At 37.9% G+C, this 26,901-nt stretch overlaps 3 protein-coding genes and 1 long non-coding RNA gene across 5 annotated transcripts; 2 read left to right on the top strand and 2 right to left on the bottom strand.

The window, feature by feature from the left end:
• The first annotated feature begins 217 nt into the window (after positions 1-217).
• slc7a3a (solute carrier family 7 member 3a) lies at positions 218-17,820 on the top strand. Of its 2 annotated transcripts, none has more exons than XR_014198674.1 (12): positions 218-370; positions 9,297-9,741; positions 9,816-9,977; positions 10,545-10,716; positions 10,866-10,984; positions 11,123-11,345; positions 11,443-11,582; positions 11,957-12,059; positions 13,053-13,279; positions 14,238-14,404; positions 14,612-14,758; positions 15,332-15,440. XR_014198674.1 is itself a non-coding variant. In XM_082140904.1 (12 exons), the coding sequence occupies exons 2-12, from the start codon at positions 9,375-9,377 to the stop codon at positions 15,667-15,669; spliced, it is 1,935 nt and encodes a 644-aa protein (XP_081997030.1). In that variant the 5' UTR covers positions 218-370; positions 9,297-9,374; the 3' UTR covers positions 15,670-17,820. The 2 variants fall into 2 exon arrangements, 1 of the variants encoding a protein (XP_081997030.1); XM_082140904.1 differs by lacking the exon at positions 14,612-14,758 and adding an exon at positions 15,524-17,820.
• Positions 8,513-9,289, bottom strand: LOC309477629. Its single transcript, XR_014198678.1, has 2 exons — positions 8,877-9,289; positions 8,513-8,838 (listed from the first exon to the last, which is right to left on the bottom strand). It is a non-coding gene; the product is annotated as an uncharacterized lncRNA (long non-coding RNA).
• rab39ba (RAB39B, member RAS oncogene family a) lies at positions 16,433-22,254 on the bottom strand. Its single transcript, XM_082140922.1, has 3 exons — positions 21,942-22,254; positions 21,008-21,234; positions 16,433-19,837 (listed from the first exon to the last, which is right to left on the bottom strand). The coding sequence occupies exons 2-3, from the start codon at positions 21,220-21,222 to the stop codon at positions 19,411-19,413; spliced, it is 642 nt and encodes a 213-aa protein (XP_081997048.1). The 5' UTR covers positions 21,223-21,234; positions 21,942-22,254; the 3' UTR covers positions 16,433-19,410.
• A 709-nt stretch (positions 22,255-22,963) lies between these two features.
• On the top strand, positions 22,964-26,795 carry rab38c (RAB38c, member of RAS oncogene family). The gene is made up of 3 exons (XM_082140923.1): positions 22,964-23,550; positions 24,298-24,578; positions 26,044-26,795. The coding sequence occupies exons 1-3, from the start codon at positions 23,358-23,360 to the stop codon at positions 26,209-26,211; spliced, it is 642 nt and encodes a 213-aa protein (XP_081997049.1). The 5' UTR covers positions 22,964-23,357; the 3' UTR covers positions 26,212-26,795.
• The last annotated feature ends 106 nt before the right edge of the window (positions 26,796-26,901 follow it).

Raw genomic sequence — 26,901 nt, 5'->3', positions numbered from 1 at the left:
TAGGCTACTGTTTTGGCAAGTTCTTTATTTACTAGTTGGATGGATTTGTTGAGATCTAATGGTTTAGCGTGTTTTACGTAGTTTAGTCGATATGAAAGTTAATCATTTACTAAAATACTATAGATTTTCACGTTGGCGGGGGAATTGCGTGTGAATGGGAACGCAAACTCAAAGCTGATTGTAGGCTACTCTTCAGCGGATGGGTGGAGACAACGGTTTGTTTATACTACGTCATCGATAGCTCATTGGTCAGCGTGCGTCCACACGTAGGCTAGAGGATGAGGATGAGTGATCACTCGCACACGGTCAGTCAGACTAGGTAAATACAACAAACTGAAGTTATCGGCACCTTCGCATCAGAAACCAAGAGGTAACTTTTCAACTTTTTACTCTTCTGAATATAATAGACATTGGCTTTTAATATAACAGATAATACCGTTTCATTCCATCTTGACTGCAGAATGGATCCATTAGTGCACTAGTATACGGTCAAATATGATGCAATCGAACTCGTGCATGCAATCATCTTCACAAATTAACCTACAGCCCCGACATTAACGCTAGCCTGTAATATTCGCATCTATTAGACGTATATAGTAAGAAAAAAAAAATATATATATATATTTTTTTAGAATGTAGGCTATGTTACAACGTTACTGGACTCTGCAAAACAAGGAACAACTCATGTATGTGCATTGTCAATATACTAATATAATTCATATTTCATTCTACGAAATGCATGCAGTTATGTTTGCAAAATACTGTTTGCTACTGTTGCAGAATTTTATATCCTTCAAACGGTGTATTTTATTTATCATTATTATATTTATTTTATAAAATGACATTTAATGACATAACCCAAATGATAAATTCGCACTTCTCTTATTCTGTTATTTTGCAGTATTATTATTTGAAGAAGTAAAACGTGTGCCTAAGCGAGCTAGGAAGAACCATAGTCAATGAATGGCTCTGGGAAGCACGAACACCGCTAATTTAAATGTTATTCAAATGTATTACATGCCTTGTTTTTGTTGCCTGCATTTGCTGTATTTTAGATTTGTTTCGCAAAATGTCGTGTTTTTAGTCTCGGTGCGTCGTGTTTTCATTCATTCACTCGACACGAGTTCCCGCTCATCACTGTCTGACCGGAAGTTGTCGTTGTATCTATTGTAAGAGTTGCATCAGCCCAGAACCGACTGACTGGTACCAGTTCAGACTGGCTAAGTCTCACACCAAAGTTAACAAATGATGCTGTTTAAATATTACATCAGAATCATCCCGTGACGTTTATTGCATTTTGTTTGTGGTGCCACATATCAAATCTAATATACGCTATCTATTAAAATAGTCTTATATATATATTGTAATTTATTCTGCTAAACAAAATCCATTTTAAGGTATTTGCTGTGTTTTGGAACGTGATAGTTGGTTGCATGCTGGTCTAATCTGCATCACAATTTTTATTTCAGTTTTTTTTTTAATACAGCTTTTAAACAACTTTTTTTTAGACTGATACAACAGAAAACTTATGTATACAATTAAATAATATAATAATAATTATCAGTATTATTACTACATATTGACTACTTGACAATTAAAGGTTGCAAATATGCAAATGTATTATTCTAATAAATCCTTTGAAAAAAAATGATATAGATATTAAATAATAATTTAAATATATTGGATACTTGACCTGTGAACACCATTGTTTCCTGTTAAATGGACAGTGGTGTAGTGACTTTGTTGGGTCCTATTCTTTAGAGACATCGGTAGTCCTAATATATATTACAGCACCAATACACTTACATTTTACGTCTATGTATATTGTGTAGAGAGTACCCGTCCTGTTTATGTAACACTTTAATAATCATCAAAATGGTTAAATCAAATGTATTGTGAAACAAAAGGCAAAAACAATTATGTATACTAGATAGTTTAGTTCTGTCTACTCTGCACTTATTGGCTCATCTCTTATTATGTTCATTAAATTCATCTCTTATGGGCTCCATTTGAAGTGATCTGCATTGTTCACACAAGTACGAGGCATCTCTGCTCATTTTGGCCAAACAGAAGTGTGTCCCTCTGCAAAAACAAACACTGTAAAGAGAGTTGCAGAGTTTGGCTTCAACCTTAATTAAACACCTGATCCAGATCATCAAGTCCTTCAGGCTTATTTGGAAACCACAGGTATGTGTGTTAGAGCAGCGTTGGAACTAAACTGTAGGGCTTTGGCCCTTCAGGAATATAGTTTTGCACCCCTGCTATATGATTTCTAGAGCTGATATAGGGCAATTTGATTAGCAGAGAGTGATGTACGCTTCATTGTGATTGCATCATTTATGATTTCTAGGAATAATATGATGCAATTCACATAATGTATGACGCAATGCCAGCTTCAGATTGCATCATTCATTGTTTTGCCGAAAAAGCAAGTACTGTCCAAACCCAGTCATAGATTTATTCATAGATCCAGTCAAATATGTATTTTAGTCATTTCTGGTTCAAATTGAGATCCCCTCCATTTATTACGTACTTATCCTCAACCATTCCCAAGTCAAGGGTCATATACTGACCCAATAGCATGTCTTGAACTGGAGCCTAACTAGAGCCAGTCAACAATTTTAAGCATTATTTTCATTCTCAGTTACCCAGATTTTGTAAAGTTTGACTTCATTTATTACAGAAGCATTTTGGCTGTTGACCAGTGTAATCAGTTAAGTAGAAAAGTGCAAATTATGGTTAAAAAACTCAACTTTTCATATTTTCTGATCACAGATTATGACGGAAAAAGCTCTAGACAGTGGTGGCTTGCTGTACAAGAATCCGTTAATTTAGCTCTCATTATTTGTTGATTGTACTTTAAAGTCACCAAGAAATGTAAATGGTCAATTCTTGTTTTTTTTTAAATGAAATATTTTAGTATTTATTATAAATTGTTTTTCTGTGCACGTCATTATTGTTTTTTTAAATTCATGTTCCCTGTAATTTCCACTGAAACAGGAAGACAGGGCGTGGCATATCGAACAGCTCCTCCCCTTTTTAATAATAGCAATAGCGTTTCATTTACCACAGCTCGGACAGAGCCGTTGAGCTCAGTAAAGCCGCAGTTTCCTTCTAATCTCCTCCATATCACTTTAAAATACAGCATTATGTGCAGAATTCAAATGGGTTCGATACGTTTTTTGGTCTCAGCCGACTCGCGCATATGATCCGCTCTGTGCTATTGTGTCTCTGGATGTAGAAAGTGACTGATTTTGGCCTCAGCTTCAGTGTCTATTTATAATGTAGGGGGCAGAGCTTCAGATTCTAGAGAGCATTTGATTGGACTGAAAATCTGATGAGAAGCTGAAGTGCAGAGTGATGTCATCAAAATCACTGATCTATATTGGCGGATATATCTATCTAAATGTGAATTTTTTCATTGCCCTTAACACTCAGCTTCCTGAAAGTGTGTGTGTGTGTGTGTGTGTGTGTGTGTGTGTGTGTGTGTGTGTGTGTGTGTGTGTGTGTGTGTGTGTGTGTGTGTGTGTGTGTGTGTGTGTGTGTGTGTGTGTGTGTGTGTGTGTGTGTGTGTGTGTGTGTGTGTGTGTGTGTGTGTGTGTGTGTGTGTGTGTGTGTGTGTGTGAAAGACCGTGTCTTCCATCATCTCGCTTTCCGTTTTTCCTCGGAGTTCCCCCCCACACATCAGGATTTCTGATCGTAAATATTAAACATGTTGAATATTTACGATTCGCGATCGGGGCGGCTCCGATGTTCTTCCGAGCAGGTTCGGACACTCTTAACACACCTCACACCAAGGGAAAATCTGATAAGATAATCTGTTGAACCATCAAGATAATTGGGACATAGCTAGGATTGTCGGAAGGGGGGAAATTGGCCCAAAATCAGCCTGATTGTCTTTTGGTGTGTACCCAGCATAACTTATTCATACTAAAAGCCAAACAACTTGGGGACTTTAAAGGTGCCGTATGTAATATTGACAGCTGGTGGTTGAAATGGGTATTGCAGTCCGAATGATAAATATTGGAGTGGGTTGTTTCTCCCACCCCCTTCTCCTAATACTCTACGCTCACACCGGTCGCCAGATTGAGGACACGCAACAGGAACGAGTGAAATTGACAATAGTAGGTGTTTAATAATAATAATAGTGTTTAAATATGCCTTTGGACATAGAGCTATTTAGATGGATGCCGAGGCTTTTTAGGTCGGATGGAATCTGTGATCTCCGACCCAGTTTGTGTGTTGGGTTTCATGGCTACAATACGCTGTGTTTTCTGCCAGCTGGCACCCTGTGGTGTCCAAATACTATTGGGTAATTTAGTATTGGGCGCAAGACCGAAGCAAAAACAGACATTCCGAAACGGAGCACATATTCCAAAGTAGAATAACTGGCTGTTGTGTTGTTTCTCTGAGGAACAAGTGTGTGAACATACTCGCATTAGATCACAGCATTAGCTAACCACAACCATCCATCCAATCAATTCCTAATAGACAAAATCAAGTCGACTGAAACAAGTTAGTATTTAAACAATTTTTTTTTTTTACAAATTGGTAATTGTCAGTTAACGATTATGTTCATAATAGTGAAAACCTCAAGCTTGTTCAGTATGATGAAGCATCTCTGGCTGGTATTTTGCACAATCTGTGGAGCCTTGTTAAAGGGGGCTCTGTGATGGCATTAATCCAGCTATTTGAGAGGTTCCCAGGTTCATTCACAGCGGCATGTGCCTGAATAAGTCCGTTTCATAACCATGAGCAGTTAGTTCTCTCGAAGAATGAAGCTCTCATGCTGTTTTCTGCTTGTAATATGGCACCAGTGTCCAGTAAATCCTGTGGATCTTTTAACAGTTTCGTAGTATCTCCTTCCTCAGCGGCATATCTTGTTGTTTGGCGTGAGAAGATATATATTCCCGTTCTGTGTTTATATGCACTGCATGCAGACTATGAAATGTCCATTTACCCACAGATATCATTTCATGCTTATAGGTCTTATCAGTCTGCTAAATTAATCAAATACAATGTTATTAGATTGATCAAGAAGTAATACTGACCCTGTTTAAGTAAGAACCTGAGCCTGGGAATGATTGTTACCCATGAGGAGTAACAGTAATAAGACTGAATAGGCCTTTAATATCTCTCAATGGTCAAACGTATCATCAATCATGTCACAAATGGTTTAGAGTATGTAATTGGCCAGTTTCATTTTTTTTAGGGAAATTGTACTGATTAAACCTTGAATAGGGGGTTAGTGGGGTTTGTTTTGAAAGTTCAGATGTTGGGCAAACACATTTACTGCGTTACATCTGTACAAAATCCGGTCTACGGAAAAGAGAACCAAAACAAAAACAACACCTAATGTAAACCAATAGAAGTCCGTACTCTCCTGTTAAGACGGTTAACCAGTTGGCGGGTCTTTATGTAAGCCTCTTAGAATCCATTGAGGTATTTATTTTGAGAAAAGCCCAGTGAGTCACTTCAAAACACTTAACAACTCACTCATCAATGGGTTACATAAACCCTTAATAGACATGATGAGCGCTGTTGTTTACTCATGAATAAGTCTGTGCATTCATTGATCAGCATTACTAGCTTCAAACTAAAGTGGGTCAATGACATTATGCTTTTTTTTATTTTATTTTTTCAGCTATTAATTTGTTACAAAGTTGCTGCCTTAAATTTTTAAGTACAATCAACTCGGATGTTTAACTCGTTTTGAAATGTTCATAAATACTATAATCATAATCATCAATACTAAAATAACACTGGTTAGGTAAATATATTAATTTCTTTTTGATCACTACACAACATGCCATTTAAGTTTCAATGTTTCTTGAAAATGGTATTAAAGTTTTGCAAAACCTGCATACACAAGAGTTAGGGGTGTAACGATATTCGAACCGAACCGAAAAACCGCGATACACCACCCACGATACGAATCGCGATACTCTCATGGCGTACCGAACACGCCCGCCCCGCCCCCTGCGGCCCCGCCCCGCCCCCTGCTGCCCCGCCCCCTGCTGTCCCGGCTCATTGGACCTCATGTCTTATGTGTACACAACGAATACAGCGTTGCCTAACCACCATTAACCACATTTAATCGCAATAAGCTCAGTGTTTTGTTACATTCGATAATAAGCAAGGTGTAATCTTTCAAATTCTGTCTATTTGATGACGAAATTCAAACATTAAATGTCGTTTTGGCGCTCTTTGATGTGGCGTGACAGATCACCGTAGGCTACTAGGCTAAAATCGAACCGAACCGAACCGAGACGTCAAAACCGTGGGACGTACCGAACCGTCAGTTTTGTGTATCGTTACACCCCTAACAAGAGTACATTTTTAAGAACTTGCCACGTGCGTTTTAAACTAGATTATGGAAAGAGTGATATATTTAATTCACCCACGTCAAGTGTAGGTCTTGTTGGTGTGCCAGTTTCCTCAGCAGAACAGACGTCATGGCATTCATGAATTTCTCATGGCCAGATCAAAAGCCTTACAAGATTTAATTTCGCCTACGTGTCACCCTTACCTCGTGGAGACCACAAGAAAGAGATTAGTACTGCCGCCCTCGCTGTGGCCTATCATAGATGTGTGTGCACTGTACGGCCCAAAAAGTATCTCCTGGTGGGGAACATTTTCAAGGGAACTGATATCGAAGCGCACTATAACCTCTACAACTGGTCAACGCTCCAACCTGGTACAAAGGAAGACATAACTCCAGACTTTCTCAACTGCTAGATACATCATTGCCACATTACTATGCTGTATACGTATATTAATTTCATGATAACAAAAAGCAGTGAGTAGTGAAAGAAAGCAGCCATTGTGTGCGTTGTGTAAGACCATAACAGTGGCTTAAAGTTCTGAGCTGTTGCCCGGACTGAGCTCGATTCAACCCGCTAAGAATCTTGCCAGCTGCTGTGCCAAGTGAAACAAACCACCTTACAGATAAAAAGAGTCTATTTCAGCCCCTCTATTGTACAGTGAATTACAGGGATGTTTTTGTTTCCCCCCTCCTCCTCTGTCCTCTTTGTCAAACCTGTCTTTGATCCAGGACTCAGGATTCTTTGCTAGCATTTCCACAACTTTCATATAGCCATTTTTAGCGATTTCATTGTTCTAGTTTTGCTGTTTTTGTGACAAGTTTTTTAAAATAATTGTTAAGTAATTGATCTCCGTCGTGGGACAGGAAGTCGAATCGTCATGGCAAGTGTGTGTGAAATGTAAGACTGAATCAACAGAGCACTCCATGTTCCAACTTTCTTCACTGTCATTGCATCAGTGTTTGGTTTTGATAGCTGTTGCTACAACTCAAGGTTTAGTTGTGACCTTGTTGGTGCTTGTGTTTCCAAATCATTTCTGTTAGACATCACCGTAAACGTCACCGGGTAAAGAACAGCAAGGAACGTCAACAGTGTACTACAGTACTACTGCTGGCTCAGACATAAACATGACCATGTAACCTGATGAGCTAGCAGGAGTGCTTTGGAATCAGACAGCTCCGATAAGGGTCAATATGATACGGGTTCACACAGAACATTGTGGATCTTGTTGGCAGAGTGCAACAGTCAGTTTACATGTAGTTATAATTGAGCTACAGCAGGTTTTTGTGTAGTCGAGCTGAAGTCTGAAGAATACAATGGCACTTTAATCATTTAAGAATGAGTCAATTTCAGGGTCCATCAAAGGTCCGTTGTCTATTGTCAATAGTGTAGCGAATCTAGTGATGTATAAAGCACTGCTCACGGAGAACTCACTTCCAAACCAAGCAGCTTTCTGTTGGTCAATGCGGCAAATCCACGTGACCAACTTGAACCAGTTGCAAAATTTCAGGTAAATATTTCGCCTTAAATTCTCAATCGTGTGGATTCCTATTGAAATGACTGGATTTTGGGTGCTATAATTTGCAGATCAACAGTAAATATTGAGCGCACCTTTAAAGTGCATGTAACTGTAAAGCTGAGTTTGTACGGATTGAATGCACGCTTTTACAGCAGTCTTGGTTGCAGATGTGTCTATCCCGTTTATTTTCTCCATAGGGATATTCTTAATAAAGAGTTCTGAGCTTTGGATCACAGCATTACTCTTTTGCAGTTTTTCACGAGAAAGGGAGTTCACTGCTGAGCTCTTTTGTCATGGTTCTTTTATTCTATGGGAACATCTGATTGGGAGATCCAAGGCATTTCAGGATTGTGAGTAGTGTAGGTCTTCACTTTAAATATGTGTGTTTGTATGTGTGTGTTTTAAATATATTTAAAATCACTCTGATTTGTGGCTTGTACAGAACTTATATCATTGCATTAAACCTCTAGGGATGCACCAATATAAAAATTTTGGTCGATACCGATTATTCTTTATATTTGAAAGCCAATAACTGATATATTGGCTGATAAATCTAAATCCAAGTTGTTATATCATTTTTGAGAGCCTGATTACAAAAACAAAAGTCTCACCATTAAAAGCCATGTCCCAAGCACACAATTATAATGTTCTCATGACAGACTTGCGTTGCCCTTTTTGAAGTAATTTCAAATTTTCATATCAAGCCGATGACGATTACGGTTATTCAGCAAGTATGCAATAAATTGATTTGAAAGTAACAGTGAGTGAAGATATTATTATAATATTACAAATTATTCTCATTTTAAATAAATGCTGCGCTTTTGAACTTTCTTCAAAGAATCTTGAAAAAATGTATGACTGTTTCCACAACCGTTTTCAACATTGATAATAATAAGAAATGTATCTGAATGTAATAATATTTCACAACGTTACGGTAGTGTGTTATTTAAATAAATAAAAAATGGGGGGAAAAATGTACATTTGACACTTTTTGTCCTCCGTCGCTTGATGTTGTCTTTGTCATTATTTTTCACTTTTGTTCAGATACAGTCTTGGTTGTGGACAAAATTTCCTCATTCATGTCATGAAGTTTGTTGCCTGACCTTTCCTCAAAGAATACTTCTTTACTGGATCTGTGTGTAATAGATTCCACTTGTATCTGCCCATAACCGACTATTTAATTAAAGGGCGGAAATCTGGAGAGTTGGTACACGGAACTCTTCCTCTGAGAATTACGGGCAGCTTTATAGTTCCTTATGCGGTTAGGAATTCGGAGAATGACATTTGGCAATGAGATGTGATGAACAGATAAAACATTTTTTTTTACTATGTCCTGACTAGACTGGTTAGATCAAACCTAGCCATACAAACTGTTTACCTTGGGCAATGACTCTCACACAGACACACACCCAAATGTTTCTAACTCTTCCTTCCCGTTTTATGTGCTCTTTCAGACATAAGTGAAAGAGAGCTCCTTGGAACCAGCACAACAAAGAACCTCACCAGATTTGACTCCTCATTCCGCGTTAACCATGGTGGACAAAATTGCCTCTTTTGGACATGCGCTGCTGCGCCGTCGTGCTCTGAACTGCTCTGGGGAGGAAACGCGGTTCGCTCGGTGTCTGTCCACTCTTGATCTGGTGGCACTCGGGGTGGGCTCCACACTTGGCGCTGGAGTGTATGTGCTGGCTGGGGAGGTTGCGAGAGAGAAGGCTGGTCCTGCTATCGTCTTATGCTTCCTTGTGGCCGCACTTTCCTCCATGCTTGCTGGACTGTGCTATGCAGAATTCGGTGCACGAGTCCCTAAGACCGGGTCTGCTTACTTGTACAGTTATGTAACAGTGGGAGAAATCTGGGCCTTCATCACTGGTTGGAACCTCATCCTCTCTTATGTTATAGGTATGTGTACTGTACTAGTTGACGATCATCTTGAAGAAATTCACTGTAACTGAAAAGCTTGTTCTTGCTTTCAGGCACAGCTAGTGTGGCGCGAGCTTGGAGCTCTACGTTCGATAACTTAATCGAGCAGAAGATCTCGAACTTCTTCAGGGCTTCCATGGCCATGAAGGTTCCTGGGAAGGTTCTTGCGGAATATCCGGACCTATTTGCCCTCATTCTCATCCTGCTACTGACTGGTGAGAAATTTAAAAACAGAAATCATCATTTAAATGAGGTATTTGAACAAGTAAGGATTTTCATCATTAACTGCTCATCTTTTTTTAACTACTAGAAAAACAGAGATAAACAGTACAACCAAAAACTAGTTATGATTAGGGATCCACCGGTATTAAAGTTCTGGCTAAAACCTAAAAGCCAAAAATTATATTTTATAGCCGATAACCAATAAGTTATTGATTAAAATTCTATGCTATTTTGTGTGAATAAAAATAAATAAAATAATCAATTGTTTTAAATGCTACAAGAAAATTCTGACTTCACAATAATATGGATATTTCATTTGGAGATTGGCTAAAGATTACATTTAACATTGTTATTATAAAATTAAAGATTATTACATTTAAGTGTTAAATACTAACTTTAAAGTGAGCATTAGATGATGAAAAATATAACTGGGGGAAAAAATGGAAATTTGATATTTAACAAATAAAAGTGTCTTTTATACCTGTCTATCTGTACACCTGTATACATGTGAGTAAAAAAAACTAAAATGTAAATGATTAAATAAGATATTTCCTCCTCAGGACTGCTTGCTTTTGGTGTGAGCGAGTCTGCTCTGGTGAACAAGATCTTCACTGGGATCAACCTGATTGTGCTGGGCTTTGTCATCATCTCTGGCTTTGTCAAGGGCGACACAGCAAACTGGAACCTCACATATGAAGACTTTGTCAATGATACAAATATCACAGAACCAGAGTAAGTTTGACATGAAAAAATCCAGCTCAATGTTTCAGCCACAAGCTACTGGTTTTAAAGTGGAGCAAATGAGGATCTCTCCCAGTTGTGAGAGGTGGATAATGTGATTTTCTTGCACAAGATTTGACAAATCTATTCTGTTCTCACAGACGGGTAGAAAGCATATTTGGAAGTGGAGGTTTCGCTCCGTTCGGCTTCAGCGGCGTCTTATCTGGCGCAGCCACCTGTTTCTACGCCTTTGTTGGCTTTGATTGCATTGCTACAACAAGTACGTCTCATAAATGTTGCAGTTATTAGAGCTCGAATACTGATTGCTGAACATTTTGTTTTTGTTTGTTCTAAAGCCATCTGCGGAATGAGTCATATATGTACGTGGTTCGATTTAACCTTATTTTTTTTCCGGTAGGTGAGGAAGCCAAGAACCCAATGCGTTCCATTCCTGTGGGCATTGTGGCCTCTCTGCTCATTTGCTTCTTTGCATACTTTGGTGTGTCAGCTGCTCTCACTCTCATGATGCCCTATTACAAACTCAACACCCAGAGTCCCTTGCCCGAGGCTTTCAGTTACGTGGGCTGGGCGCCGGCACGCTATATTGTAGCTGTGGGTTCACTCTGTGCCCTCTCAACAAGGTAACTCAAGGACTATTCTGATTGTCTTGTAATGTTTTCGTTCAACATTTTCCATTTATCTGAATCTGTTTTTATTTTTGTTTTGTTTTTATCTTAGTTTGTTGGGCTCCATGTTCCCCATGCCTCGAGTGATCTACGCTATGGCAGAGGACGGGCTGCTCTTCCGTTCCCTTTCCAGGATGAACAAGAGAACCAGAACTCCACTGCTGGCGACTGCTGTGTCTGGAATAGTAGCATGTGAGTGATGTTCTTTGTTCTTTATTGGTTTGTGTTCCAGCATGTCCTAAATTTGCACAAATTACAGGCGTCTCATAATCTTTGTTAGAGATGCGGCACAACCACAGCCAATCAGAACATAATATACAGTTATGTGGATTTTGGACCTATGAGATTTCACTGTGGGCGGGGCCACCCAGTGCAACGCTGCAGAGATATGTGAGAAGAGTGTGTTGTCATGGCTGCTACTGAATAAAAACTTACATGGTAGCAATAGCTTTTATCTGGTTAGGGTGTGGCGTTTGAGCTCTTAAAGGTGGTGGATGGTGTTATGTAAGATTTGAAATGTTATGGCTGGATAAGATTTGAAACTTGTTTGTTTTGTCTTCTTTTAGCTCTCATGGCATTTCTGTTTGATTTGGCTGCATTGGTTGACCTCATGTCCATAGGAACATTGCTTGCATACTCTCTGGTGGCCGTGTGCGTCCTCATTCTCAGGTATGGTAAAACCTGCACCACAAATACTTAACAATGGGTCTACTATTATATAACGCATAAAGTTTTTAGAGAGGTCATGTTGTAAAATAATGTTTCCCTGTGAATATATAATGTTAAATCCAAAAACTGTCATTTATATTATTTTCCTCTCTAAAAAAATATTTTTGCTACGGTTCCTTTAAGACTCCTATATGTAAATTGCCTCTTATGTTTGGCAAATTTTTTCATACATTATTGTTCAAATGTTTGGGGTCGGAGAAGTCACTTATTCTCACCAAGGCAGGATTTATTTCATTAAAAAATTTGCTGTAAAAACAGTATAAAGGGCGATTGCACACCGAGTCCGAAATTATCGCATGCGTTTTTTCGCATTCGTGATTCGGCGGCTCTGAATTGTCAAAACACCATTCAAAATGTTTGCTACGGATGCGAAAAATGCAGAAAATCAAACCTGATTCTAATTTTTTTTTTTGACGGACGAAAGTTTCGGAGGCAGTGTGCAAGCGTGATTGACATAACGTGAGGTCGTATTTATTTTTTAACGTGCGAAAATTTCGGACGTGAATTTCGGACTGCAAGGGCCTTAACTGTTGTCTGTTTTAAATTGCAATTTATTTCAGAAGAAAAAAAAAAATTGTAATATGCTGATTTGGTGCTCCAGAAACATTTATTATTATTTTCAATGTCGAAAACGGCTGTGCTGCTTAATATTTTTTGGTGGAAACTGTGTTTTTTCAGGATTCTGTGATGAATAGAAAGTTGAGAAGAACAGCATTTATTTGGAATAGAAATCTTTTGGAACATTATAAATGTCTTTACTGTCACTTGATCAGCTAAATGCATTCTTGTTGAACAAAAGTCTTTTTTCTTTCAAAAAAATCTTGCTGACTCCAAACATTTGAAATGTTACTGTATGTAAAATGATTAACAGTGCTGCATGTTGTGGGTTTGCTGTATATAGTTTGACTCACCGCCAAACTTTTTGACTTTTAGATATCAGCCAGGCAACCTGAGCTCGTCCAGTCAGACTGAGAAACTGGTGGAACTGGTCGGTGGCGAGAAAGTGGCCGTATGTGGAGACAGTGGAGATGAATATGGCACAGAGCTGGATGACAGTCCCCGCAAAGAGAAATTCTCCCTGAAACTCCTCCTGTTTCCCTCCAAGGACTTGCCAACCGAAATGTCGGGAACTATCGTCTACGGCACAACTGCTATTATCTGTGAGTGAAGATTTTGCTTGTCACTTCTTGATAAATCTAGCTACTATTAAAGGTATAGTTGACCCACCCCCTCAAAAAGAATGCACTATAAAAGTGTGAGTTAGTCTAAGTTAATAAAAACATAAAACACTAAAAACTTAAAACCAGTCGTTTTATATGATATATACAAGTGGATTGAAGCATCACAACATTATAATGTACAGAATTTGCTAAAGATTACATTTAAGTGTTATTCAATTATTAGTGTTTTTAAATATTAACTTGAGTGAGTGTTAAATGACTGAAAACTAAATCTAAATGTAAAAATGCATGAATTGAGCATGCAAAAAAACTGATACAGTAGAGAAGTATTGTGCCTTTCTGGTGTGTGAATTTGGGCTAGAAATAAATACTACCGTTCAAAGGTTTGTTGTCAGAAAGATTCTTTTTTTAAAGAAATTAATATTTTATTCAGCAAGGACACATTAAATAAATGAAGTCACAGTAAAGATATTTAATGTTACAAAGATTTCTATTTTAAATAAATGCTGTTCTTTTGAACTTTCTATTCATCAAAGAATTCTGGAAAAAAAATGTATCATGGTTTTCACAAAAAAACTGTTTTCAACATTGCTAATACATTTTTGTCTTGAGCACCAAATAAACATATTACAATGATTTCTGATGAAAATTAAGATTTGCCATCATAGGAAATATATTAGAACTGAAAACTGTTATTTTAATGTGTAAAAATGTTCGCAATATTTCCGTTTTATTCTTTCATCAAATAAATGCAGCCTTGGTGAGCAAAAAATACTTGTTTCAAGAACATGATAAAACAGCCAAACTTTTGAATGGTAGTGTATTTACACTCTACCCGGTTCTACATTCGTATCTGTGTTATTTGTATTTATCTGATTCAGTGATGTAGATAATGAGCTGATTATGGACTAATTCCAATATCCTCTTGTCTGCGTAGCTACGCTGATCACCGTGCTGTGTGTGGTTTTGGCTCAGCGTCTGGAAGCCATCGTGAATCTCGAGATTGTGTGGGTGATGACGTGTGTCATTCTGGTCCTGCTGTGCATCCTGTGTGTCATTGTGATCTGGAGGCAGCCTGAGAGCAATGAAGCTCTCACCTTCAAGGTACCAGATGTCCTCGTTATTGAATTTGCATTTTTATTATGCCATAAATCTTTGCCCGGGCTTGAACGTAAGCACTGAACTTACGTAAAAGGAAATGCGCTATTACAACACAAATACTCAGACTGAAAGGGAGAGTTCACTCAAAAATGAGGGTTTTTTCAGCATTTGTTCACCCTGATGTTTACCTGTATAACTCTCTTTCTTCAGCTGAACACCAAATACTTACACTCTATCAAAGGCTGGAATACAGTACATGACTTTTGCCCATATTTACAGCCTGGATGACTTGGCGCTAATTGGCAAAAGTCACAGACTCCGATGCCTAGTGTTTTAAAATTTGTTCAGCCTCAAAGGGTTAGTTCATCCAAAAATGATGAATTTACTCACTCTCATGTTGTTCCAGACCCATAAGAATTTCGTTCATCTTCGAAACACAGTTCAATCTGAGAGCTTTCTGTACCTCCATTAAATGTCTGTTCACCCAAAAATCTGGCAGTTCAAAGTGTTCATAAAGAGATCGTAAAATAGATCCATTTGAATCTAGCGGTTTAAAGTCTTCTAAAGAGACACAATCACTTGCAATGCTCTATGCATGTTGGCTGATCAATGTTTATATATTAATAAAAGCCTAAATTAAATCTGTTCATCATATAAAGCGACTCTAAATAAAATGACTAAACCGCTCGATTCATATGGATTAGTCTTACAATCTCTTTATGAACCTTTTGAAGGGTCAAAGTGGTAGTTGCGTAGACTGTCAATGGAGGGACAGAATTCTTCAGATTTCATTAAAAATATCTTCATTTGTGTTCCGAAGATGAACAAAAGTCATAAGGGTTTGGAACAACATGAGGGTGAGTAAATGATGACAGAATTTAAATGTTTTGGGTGAACTGTCCCTTTAAGTGTATATCTTTCTGTGTGCAGGTGCCTCTGTTACCTTGGCTGCCTCTGTTCAGTATCTTTGTCAACATCTATCTCATGATGCAGCTGGACATGGCCACCTGGTGCCGCTTCACCGTGTGGATGGGCATCGGTGAGTACATCTGTTGTGTGATAGCGCCATGTTTGTTTCCTTCATTCCAAACCTCCCATTTCTTCTCTCTTGTCCGTTCCCAGGTTTCATAATCTACTTCGGCTATGGTATCCGGAACAGCACAGAGGCCACGAACAGCTCCCTCCGAAAATACGAGCCACCCCTTCAGAACAAAAGCCCCATATATCTAGGCGTTGAAGAGAGTGAAGTGGAGGGCATTTCCCCTTGATAAGGAGAGAGAACGGCGGGCATATCGTCCTACAAATGTTCGTTTAAGTCTAGATTTAATGTGAAAATCATGCCTCATTTATTGAAGAGACTGCCCCAAACAACTCAATTGGAAAAAAAGGATTTCTCATCCTCTCAAAATGATCAGGTTCCTCTTAGAAAATCCCTAAGAGTTTTCCGTTAGAGGTCGTCGTGCAGCTTTGGCGTTTCAGTACTGTAGATGCTGGTTTAAATGTCCCTGTGGCTGCTGCTGTAATCACTAGTACTGTTATGGCCATATTGTCTGGAGGAAAATGAGCTGACCGTGTAAAGGGTATTTAGTTTTTCGTGATCGAGCTCCAAGCACATTGTTTGTGCTCTAAAGCATTTGGATTCTGAATCCAAAATGGTCTCTTTCTGCCTCCTGGTTTTACAGCATGAGGTCCTGAATTACAATAGGGACCCCTAGTGTTCACCGTGCAGAATGTGAAAATGAAAAGAGAGTATCGGTGGTCATTGGTTACTGTCAGATTGAAGAATTGAAACTGAAAAAACATTATTGGCATGGCCAAAATCGTTGAATGAAAGAGTGCATGGATAGAAAAACCCATTTTCCATTTCCTAAGAAAGACAGCGTGTTGTTAGCCCTTCTGTATGTTGGGATAATGATATCTGGTGTTGTGGTATAATATGATAGTTTTTTAAAGTGTGAGAGTTTTGAATGGACCATATGAGGTTGCGCCAGAAAATGTTCAGTTTTACAAAATACTAAATTATTTTTTGGGGGGGGGGGAGTTTTTATATGAACATGTATAGTTTACCTATCCATACGACTTCCTTAAACTTGATGATTTTACTTAAGCGAACTATATAACAGTTATTGAATTTCCAGACAATGCTTATAAAAATTTCCTTGATAACTGCTGTTTCTGCCAAAACTACTTGCACTACCGTTCAAAAGTTTGGGGTCTTTATGAATTTTTTTTTTTTTTTTTAAGAACATGCATCAAATTGATCAAAAGTGACAGCCTTTGTGAGCATGAGAGACTTCTTTCTTTTCGAAAACTTTTGAACATTAGTGTATCTACGGTTATCCTTACCAACCAGTACTTTGATAGAAACCGCCACGACTTGAAAGATTCTGAAAGCTACTTATATTCTTTGAAGGTCATCCCATAATGATATTTATTTTGAACAGTATTAGCTGTAATATTTGAGAAGAAACTATGGTTACTGTGCTAACTTTGTTAGTAAGGTTAGTCTGCAATAATAACCAACTCACAGGTCAAGGGTTAAACCTAAACTTGCCTGAAGACTAAAAAAACAAGCCTTTCTTTCCTATCTAAAGGTCTAGATACTTGAGAAATATTGAGAAGTATTTTTCACCAGATTTGTTTTGTTTTTGTTTTAGTTTCCATTGAAACTGGTTCTTGGCAGCTTGGCTGTTGAGCTCATGTACCTTTATCTACTTTTGTTCTTTATTGTAGAGAATTTGTAATGTAGTGGAATACTAGTTTACGATTGCTCAATCAAACTTGTCAATTATCTTGTGCTCTCATTATACCTTTTTGATATATTATAGTATGAATATTTTATCCATCCGGGATGCTGAAATTCAGCACCTTTTCAGCCGTTTTTGGTTGGTTTTGCAAAAGCATATTTTCGTAGAATAATAGAATAGAAGTTGTTTAAAACCACTATTTGTAAACCCATTTTTTTGTCTTTAATATATTAACATTCTGACTTGATTAGAAGCTTATTTTTGTATAGCTTTACTATTATATTTGTGTTTCACAATCAGCTGAAAATGGTTTTGTTTACATGTACCAGACATGTAAAATTTAGCATGTAAACGCATTGGTGTCTGATCCCAGGCATTAGTTTGGATTCAGATTTGGAGATGTATGTCTCCTGTAGATCAGTGCCTGAAGTTACACATGTATCTCAAAGATGGTTGGTAGGTATCAACATAGACCAAGTCATTTGCCTTTGAGCTACACTTGCAGTGTTACATGTGTTTGTTTATCAGTATATGAATATACATATTGTGTTTGTCCTTGGGTTTTTTTAAACTGTAAATATCCATGCCATGTACAAAGAAAATGAGCTGTATTATAAAGATTCTCTTAATGTTTTTTTTCTCTTTTTTAAAATAAAATGTTTCACAAAACAACTGAGGCTGTTCGTTTGTGGCTTTAAAGCAAAAATAAAATAATTTTTAGACAGTTTCTGTCACACATTTTATTGATAGTTCATCCCATCTCTCCAACAAGATCAGTAAATACACAGTTGATAGTCATTTCAATCGGCTAAATGACATTATTAGTCTGTAAGTCAAAAATTTTACATTTTCTCAGCAGCTACTAACCTCAAGTGACAGGCAACAGTTATGAAAGAGTGAACTTCTTTAGGAAGAACCTGACCAGAAAAAAAAAATAGGGACATGATTTATCAGTGCTTTACAGATATGTATGTTGCTAATGTCCCTGGAAAAGTGTCGATACCATGACGCACTTTAAATGAGAAAAAGGCGGGAAACTTAAATGTGGCTCTATAATTGCATGTTTTTTGGAAGGTTTATAGCTGATCTCCGAGATTTGAATGTATCCATTTAAAATGCTATACTTTGATTTAGTCATTTAATGTACGTGTTGAATCATTTAACAACTTAAAAAATCACGAGGGTGCATCCTGAAGGAAAGAAGAACGTGTCACATTCCCTGTGACTGTTATGACCTCTGCAGGCGAAATCGGTCACCTTCTTGTCAGGCCATAAGGAACAGAATTTCTCCCCCTACTGTTTCATTCTTGAAATTAAATGTCCCAAATAAACAGCCAATATACACTACCATTCAATAGTTTGGGGGCAGAAGTCTCATGCTCACCAAGGCTGCAATTCATTAATCAAAAATACATTAAAATCGGTAATTGTGAAATACCATTACAATTTAAAATAACTGTTTTCTATTTTAACATGTAACTTATTCCTGTGATGCAAAGCTGAATTTTCAGCATCATTACTCCAGTCTTCAGGGTCACATGATCCTTCAGAAATCACTATAATATGCTGATTTGCTGCACAAGAAACATTTCTTATTGTTATTGTCATTGTTGAAATAGTTGTGCTGCTTAATGTTTTTGTGGAAACCATGATGCAGTTTTTCAGGATTCTTTGATGAATAGAAGGTTCAAAAAACAGGATTTATTTGAAATAGAAATATTTTAACCTTTGATCAATTTAATGCATCATCGATGAATAACATTATTCATTTCTCTTAAAAAAAAGGAAAAAAAAGGATTTACAGGAAATTATTATTCATGAGTATCTTCATTGAACACATTAGGGGCTATTTAGTCCAATGGGACGTTTGGATTGGTGTGGTCCTCCTGTACATGCTCTCACATGATCCATCATTACTGGATAAACTTTTGGTGTAAATATTGGGTTTTCTTTGCTCCAAAGGTTCAGTGTGTTTCTGCAATCTTTTAGTTAAACAGTTCTCACAACTCAGTTCTCCAAGTTCCATCTTGCCAGGTGGACCGAGTAGACTCGCCAAAGCTCCAGTTAATTCACATTTGCTTATCTTTAAGTCATTATTTGGACTTTTAGGAGAATAAGAACTTTATTCGAAGTAACTATGAAAGCAGAAAACATTGATTGAGGGGATGAGAGTATTTGTGGGGCTGCAGTAGTGGGAATGTCAAGCTGAGGGAGATCGACAGCACTGGTTTTTTGCGTGATACGCCGACAGGAGTCTCTTGATCAACAGAGGCAGCGACGGTCGCTCTTGGTCACCTCCTCGGACGAATGCACCACGTTGGGCACGAAACCGCTCTTGACGCCCTCCCAGCCCTCCTGGATGGTGATGTCACCAGATTTGACCAGCTCGAAGATGTCGCGCGTCAGCTCCGTGAAAGCCCTCTCTACATTTATGGAGTCGCGGGCCGAGGTCTCCACGTAGCGCATGCCGTAAGCGGCTGCCAGTTTCTCTGCCTCCTGCTGGCTCACCTGCCGCTGCGGCTCCAGGTCACACTTGTGGCCGACCAGTAAGAAGACGATGCTGTGCGGCTGCACGTGACTGCGCGCTTCCTCCAGCCACTCGTGGACATTTTGGAAGGAGCGCCGGTTGGTGATGTCGAAAAGCAAAAGGCCACCCACTGAATTACGATAATAAGCCCTTGTGATAGATCTAGATCACATACAGAGGAGAAGAGCAGACGATATCAGACTGGTGGGAGAACACGTTGCACATTACAACAGGGAAAAAAATAATTGCATAAGCATATACAAAAGTATAAATTGATTATTAAATAATATTAATCAAGCATGGAAATACTCGATGGGAATTCTGCTGATGACCTGTAAGAAAGCTCTTACAGGGAAATGGTTACAAACTGAAATTCCGGAAATGAGTGGAATAGTATATGAAATATACATGATAGAAAGACTAACAATGAATCAATCGGAGATATTCTGGTTATGGGCAGGATGAGTGGATTATATTCTTCCACTGAGAATAGGGACCTCTTTTATTAAGATGTGAGTAGAATGATCCTAAATGTGAACATATGACCATTTTCAAAATGTTAAGAACGGTTTATAAAACATGATACACACAAACATTTTTCCTAATTGCATCCTACTGCATGTTCACTCCTTTATAGGCTGCTAGGTAATCGATATCTGCCATCCCAGAAAAGTTAGTAAAGACATCGTTAAAATAGTCCAAGTGACTACAGTGGCTCAACCTTAAGTTTATCAAGCGACTAGAATACTTTTGTGCGCAAAAACAAACAAAAATAACGACTTTATTCAACTATTCATTTTCTTCTGTTTGGGCCTCTGAGTGAGTTCACGTAGTGTAACAGCGCAGCGCTTCTGGGTTGTACGTCAGAACGTAGGCTCACTATTGGCCGACGCTGGTCATGTGTGTGATGCGTGTGATGCTGGCCAATAGTGAGCCTACGTTCTGACATACAACCGAGAAGCGCTGCACTGTTACACTACTTGAATTCACTCAGAGGCGTTATTTTTGTTTGTTTTTGCGCACAATAAGTATTCTCGTCGCTTGATAAACTTAAGGTTGAGCCACTGTAGTCACTTGGACTATTTTAACGATGTTTTTACAAACTTTTCTGGAATGGCAGATAACGATTACCTAGTAGCCTATGAAGAAGTGAGCCAGCTCTCAGATTTCATCAAAAATATCTCAATTTGTGTTCCGAAGATGAAGGAAAGTCTTACGGGGTTGGAACAACATGAGGGTGAGTAATTACTGACAGAATTTTCCTTTTTGGTTGAACTAAGCCTTTAAACAACTACAAGGCAGTGTATGTAACTGCGACAGCACCAGATGTACCTGAATCTCTCTTGGCCTGCCGTGTCCCAGATCTGAAGCTTGATGCGTTTGCCTGGTTCAATCTCCACCAGACGGGAGAAGAAGTCTACGCCAACAGTAGGATCAGACACCTGTGCAAAACGTCCTTCTGTGAAGCGTCTGATCAAACAAGACTTCCCCACTGTGGAGTCGCCAATGACAATCAGCCGGAACTGGTACAGCCATATAGCTTCCATATCTTATTTTATCTGTCAAGGAATAACAGTATGCTGTCAGACAAAATGATAGATTACACTGAGTAAACATAACCATGTAGGCAACTTAATTGGAGGAACAGTTTACCAAAAAATTTTAATTGTCAAAATGCACTTATCCTTGAATTTAATTTTTTGTTTTATTCAACTCAAAGACATTATTTATTATTCTGAAAGTCATTTTTAAGGATCAGATCATGTAGATGAGCACTAACAGCTGAGCCTCCATCTTTAAATGTATGAGTATCATTCAAATAGGTGTTATGTATAATTACCTTATTACATATATGATGCGAGACCATTCATTTGACTGGAAGTCCAAAGTATCAAATACATTTATACATGGGAATGGTTTTGCAAAATGCTATAACTGAGGTCAAATTGATCGAAATGTAGGCTAATAAAATCTTCTTTTTTCAGTAGTTGTATGAGTAGCCTATCGGGCCTGTATTTATTTAATGACAGTTTAATATAGCCTAATGAATACGATTTCATAATAATCCATGTATAACACGACATCTTCAGTAACGGAACGATAATTCATTTCATAACAACATCGAGTCTCATAACCGAGTCCCTCAAGCTAGCTAAAGCATAGCCTAGTAGATAGTCTACTTGCAGGCCTATGAGTTGAGCATCGCACTTGTTTACAGAAATCGCTCTATTTATGCATATTATTGAATATGTTGTGTAGTTATTACCTTGGTTATGCTTCTCAGTGTCTGCGGATGGCAAGCCCCATATTCTTCGCTATCTTTCAGTCAGAAAGCGTATAACACCGTGACGTTCCCCGGCAAGGCATCCAAGCACACCCGAATGTTTGTGAGGATAAATGTGCAACTAGTCGCGCTTTGAATGTGCATTAAATAACCAAACGAGTGACCATAATCGTCTTGGGCGTTTGCATTAAGACCTATTACTTTCAGAATGCCCATAAATTCTTTGTAAATTCATATTGTCAATCTAATGATTAGGGATAAAGAGATGTTTGTGGAAATGTGCTGATGAAATGGCAGTATCATCAGCATCATATGGCCTGACTCATCCCTCATCAGTACCATTACCGTAATAACTGCTAGAGCGACGCACTGCTGGCCGTGTCTCAAATCTCCGCTGTCCCTTCCATGTAGGCTGCTTATTCAAAATAATTAGCTCCCATCACTGCTGCTTCCACATCATTAATTTCATTGTAAGCATTTTAATATCAGTTTTAAAAAATTGGAAACATTTTAATCGAAAAGTAAATAAACATAAACCGTATTTAGGGTTTACATTAAAACAATAAAAACACAGAGTTTGCAAACCTCTACAAATAACCAGGCATTGTTAAAAACAAACACAATAAATCGATGAATTCGAGTAGTAAAATAGAAAATTTTATAAATAAAGCATTTTATACATTAAATGAAAAAATAAATAAACATTAAAATAATTTTAAATGTTGTGGCATTGTAAATAAAATGTAAATAAAAACTTACTTTAAAAATATGTAGCCTACCCTTCATGCTAATTGGAAAGTGTTGCAATCCCCAAGTCTGGCATATGTTTAAAATATAAAATGTTTAAAGAATAAAATACATTATTATTACTAATTCTATTCCCACGAGGGGCTAAAAATAAATTTTAATCAAACAATTTTTAGACGGGGCGTGGCTATGACGCAGCGTGATTTAATGGGCGTGGCGTTCCATCATAACTCTACTTGACAGTATCTGAAGAAGCTGAGTTCATCCGTGGCATTTACCAGTTCTTTGGAGAAAAACACTTTAATTATTATACATTTATATTCGTATTATTCATTTTTTTAAATACGTCCACTTTGTTTTCTTTCTCATATGTGGAACTAAATGGGAAGGTAAAGCATGTAGGAACCTGTGCTTGTACTGTAGGCTATAGTAAGAAGGACGAGCACCGTTTCGAAGTGACAGAGCGGTTTGACCTAACTTTTGAGCATTATATAAACTTTTTAAGAGCGCGTGCCTCTTACAAACTGTAATCCTTCAACAATGATCAATGGATAAGCTGTGATACATAAGAGCACTCGTGCTACAAACTTTACAAAAAGTAGGTCACTGCGTTTATGATCCGGTTGTTTATTTGCTATTTTTTAAGTCATCATGCAGAAAGAACATTTGTTCAAAGTTCTGGTCATCGGAGACCTCGGAGTTGGAAAAACGTCAATAATCAAGCGATACGTTCATCAGGTATTTTCTCAACATTATCGCGCGACTATTGGAGTGGATTTTGCTCTTAAAGTCCTTCACTGGGACAAACAGACGGTGGTCCGGCTGCAGTTATGGGACATAGCAGGTACGTCATCCCATTATTATATTAAATGTTACATTTTTATGTTAAACTTTTTTTTTTCCCCCACTGGCGTTCCTTTAGTTCATAATATGCTTAATTAAAGATGTTAAATCATTAACATTACTTAGGGTGCTGGTCAAAAGGCATTAGATAGATATATCTAATGCATAATTATTATATATTTCTATTACATTTAATTCTATATCTATAATATTTATTTATTATATTTATATTTAATTATATATCTATATCTAGTATATCTATTATAGGCTATATAATTATGTTAGGCCTATATTTAATAGATATAGACAACAGATTATTTTGAATATTCGGTCCGTATAGTATGACAAATCATAATAAGGTTTGCTATTTGCCTCTGAAATCTCTTCCCACTGATTTCCCTTGTGTGAATGTGAAGGAATGTGTCTTGTGTTAATCTCAGCTAGTCTCATACTCGTGCTAAAGTCACATGAGAGTTAGAGAGTCACACACGCACGCACACACACACACACACACACACACACACACACACACACACACACACACACACACACACACACACACACACACACACACACACACACACACACACACACACACACACACACACGGAGCAGATACATACATTGGTTCTTAGACTATATTGTAGGATTTATTACTAAGAATAACACACTCAATGATTAAAAACATGATGCTATTTGTGTCTGAGTGATGTTTGACCTCCAGTTTGCCATCCCACATTTGTCATAGGACAGGAGCGCTATGGGAACATGACAAGGGTTTACTATCGGGAGGCCGTGGGAGCCCTCATAGTATTTGACGTGACCAGAGCCTCCACGTTTGATGCGGTGCAGAAATGGAAAGACGACCTGGACATAAAGGTCACCCTCAGCAATGGCAAACCTGTCCCAGCCGTGCTTCTAGCCAACAAGTCTGACCAATCACGTGAGGGGCTGCGTTCCCAGATTCCAAAGCTTGACACATTCTGCAAAGAGAATGGATTTGTGGGCTGGTTTGAGACCTCTGCAAAGGTGAGGGGTATATTTTGCGTCCCTATAAGCAAGAGTATCTGACTATACTATATGAGAAAACTAACAAAAAAAAAACTGCTTAGTAGTTTCACGGGTGTTGTGTTCATGATGATCCATTGGTTCTGCTCTATTTTCACAGATGCAGAATCAGGAGTTGTGTATGTGTTTGCATTTAGAACAAATACAGCAAGAATGCTTTGTGCTAGTTAGCAGTAAGGCCTTTGTTTACCATCTACAGGCCCACTTTAATGAGTTACACAGTTGTGTGAAAGGAGAATGATGTGCATAAGGCAGATGGGGCTATAAAGTGGTTCCTGGAATAAATAGCCCAGCTTAACACAATAATGTCTGAAATATTTTAACTCTGGATCACCCTTAATCACATTATGAGTGTGCACTTTTTATTTGTACATTATTCTATTATTTTTGTTACTTGTTAATACAATTTTAAATTCTACCATGCAGTTTACAACCGCCTTGCCTATATATTTTCAACCATAAACTGGCCCATTCACACCATGAACGATAATATCATTCTGTTTATAAGCGCGCGCTTCAGTAATGTCCTCTGGCACTTTAAATGCTCAAGCTCTTAAAGCGGGATTGATTCTGATTGGCTGTCAATGTTTTTATCATTCATCTTCTGGGGGGAAAAATTGTTCTGAAAGTGATTCCAACAATATCATTTCATTTTATTGGTATCTTTATAGTTGTTGTTATTGGTGTGAACAGGCCTTTTGAGTTGCATTAAAAGTTATGCCATACAACTGTTGCATTCATCCTGGGGTAAATATCACATGATCTGGGCTGAATAGACAATGCTTTCTTTACATATGGACTGGCCAAAAAAAATTATGGTTTTGTATGTAAGGTATGCATGTCATAGTATTACATGAATGAAATATCCAGATAATATTTTACTTACAATTGGGACTTTTACATTTTGTTAGTTTGGGGTCAGTAAGATTGATTTAAGAAATTGAAGTTTTATTCAGCAAGGATGCATTAAACTGATCAAAAGTGACAGTAAAGACATTTATAAACTTATAATCTTACAAAACCATATTTCAGATACATTTATGTTCACCAAAGAATCCTAAAAGAAAAAATGTATCACAGTTTTCACCAAAAATATTAAGCATTTTTAACATACAGTATATTGAGAATAATAAGAAAAGTTTCTTGAGCGCCAAATCAGCATATTATAATGATTTCTGAAGGATCATATGACACTGAAGACTGGAGTAATGATGCTGAAAATTCAGCTTTGCATCACAGGAATAAATTACATTATAATAATATTTCACAATAGTATTTTAACAGTATTTTTTGAGCATGACAGACTTCTTTCAAATACATGAAAAAATCTTAACGACCCCAAACCTGTGTGTGACTGTAATTTAGGGTTATGCTTTGAGATCTTATTGTCTGAATGACACTCTGTTTGATTTTCTGCCCACTGAAGGAGAACACAAACATCGAGGCGGCAGCTAAATGTCTGGTGGATCACATTTTAACCCATGAGGAGAACATCACCAGCAACACAGACCCAGATGTGGTGGCCCTCCCCGGGTACAACAACAACACCAAAGAACGGGTCCGAGGCAGATGCACGGCCTGTTCCAAATTTTGAATAGGAGGATGAAAGTCAATGAGAAAGAACTGAAAATATATAGCAGTTTGTTATAGATTTAAGAGGACTCAGCCATTTAATGGTACCCAAAACAATGAGATTCATCTTCAAGAGACAAGAAATGCAACAAAATGGCGGGGACTGTGAAAAAAGGATTGTGCTGATTATATATAGCGTGAAATCTCACATAATTAGACAGTGTTGGTGGCGCTCCGATTTGAACGCTTTGACTCATCAGTGTTCCGTTTACAGGTGAATGCTCTATGCTTTTAGCCAGGTACTATTTTAATCTAGGTCAAATATGCATTTCTTATTGTTTTGTGTGTGGACACTTTGTAAGCATGTCATATTTATTAAAAAATTGGCCTCTGATTCAGTTAAATAAGATTCAAAAACGATTATGTGCACACAGAATGGCTTAATACACGCACAGCTCCAGTGTGTAGGAATGTTATCCTGCAACCTCTTGCATTAAAAAATAAAGCATGCAGTATTTTTCCTCCATGTAAGCTCTTGAATATGTTATTGTAGTCCTGCGCAATCCAGGCTTGTGCAATGAAAAGAAGCAAGGCGCACCATTAAAGACTCTGAAATGGCCGTCTGATGCATTCTTGTATGTACAGAGGGGGTTTAAAGCAGTGCGGAAATTCCACCTTAAGGTGCCCACCCCAGATATTCTGACACAGGCCA

This window comes from Leuciscus leuciscus, assembly GCF_965113295.1.
Source record: "Leuciscus leuciscus genome assembly, chromosome: 16".
Taxonomy (NCBI): Eukaryota; Metazoa; Chordata; class Actinopteri; order Cypriniformes; family Leuciscidae; genus Leuciscus; species Leuciscus leuciscus.
Note: the sequence above shows the minus strand (reverse complement) of the source record. Positions and strands in the feature narration are given on the sequence as shown.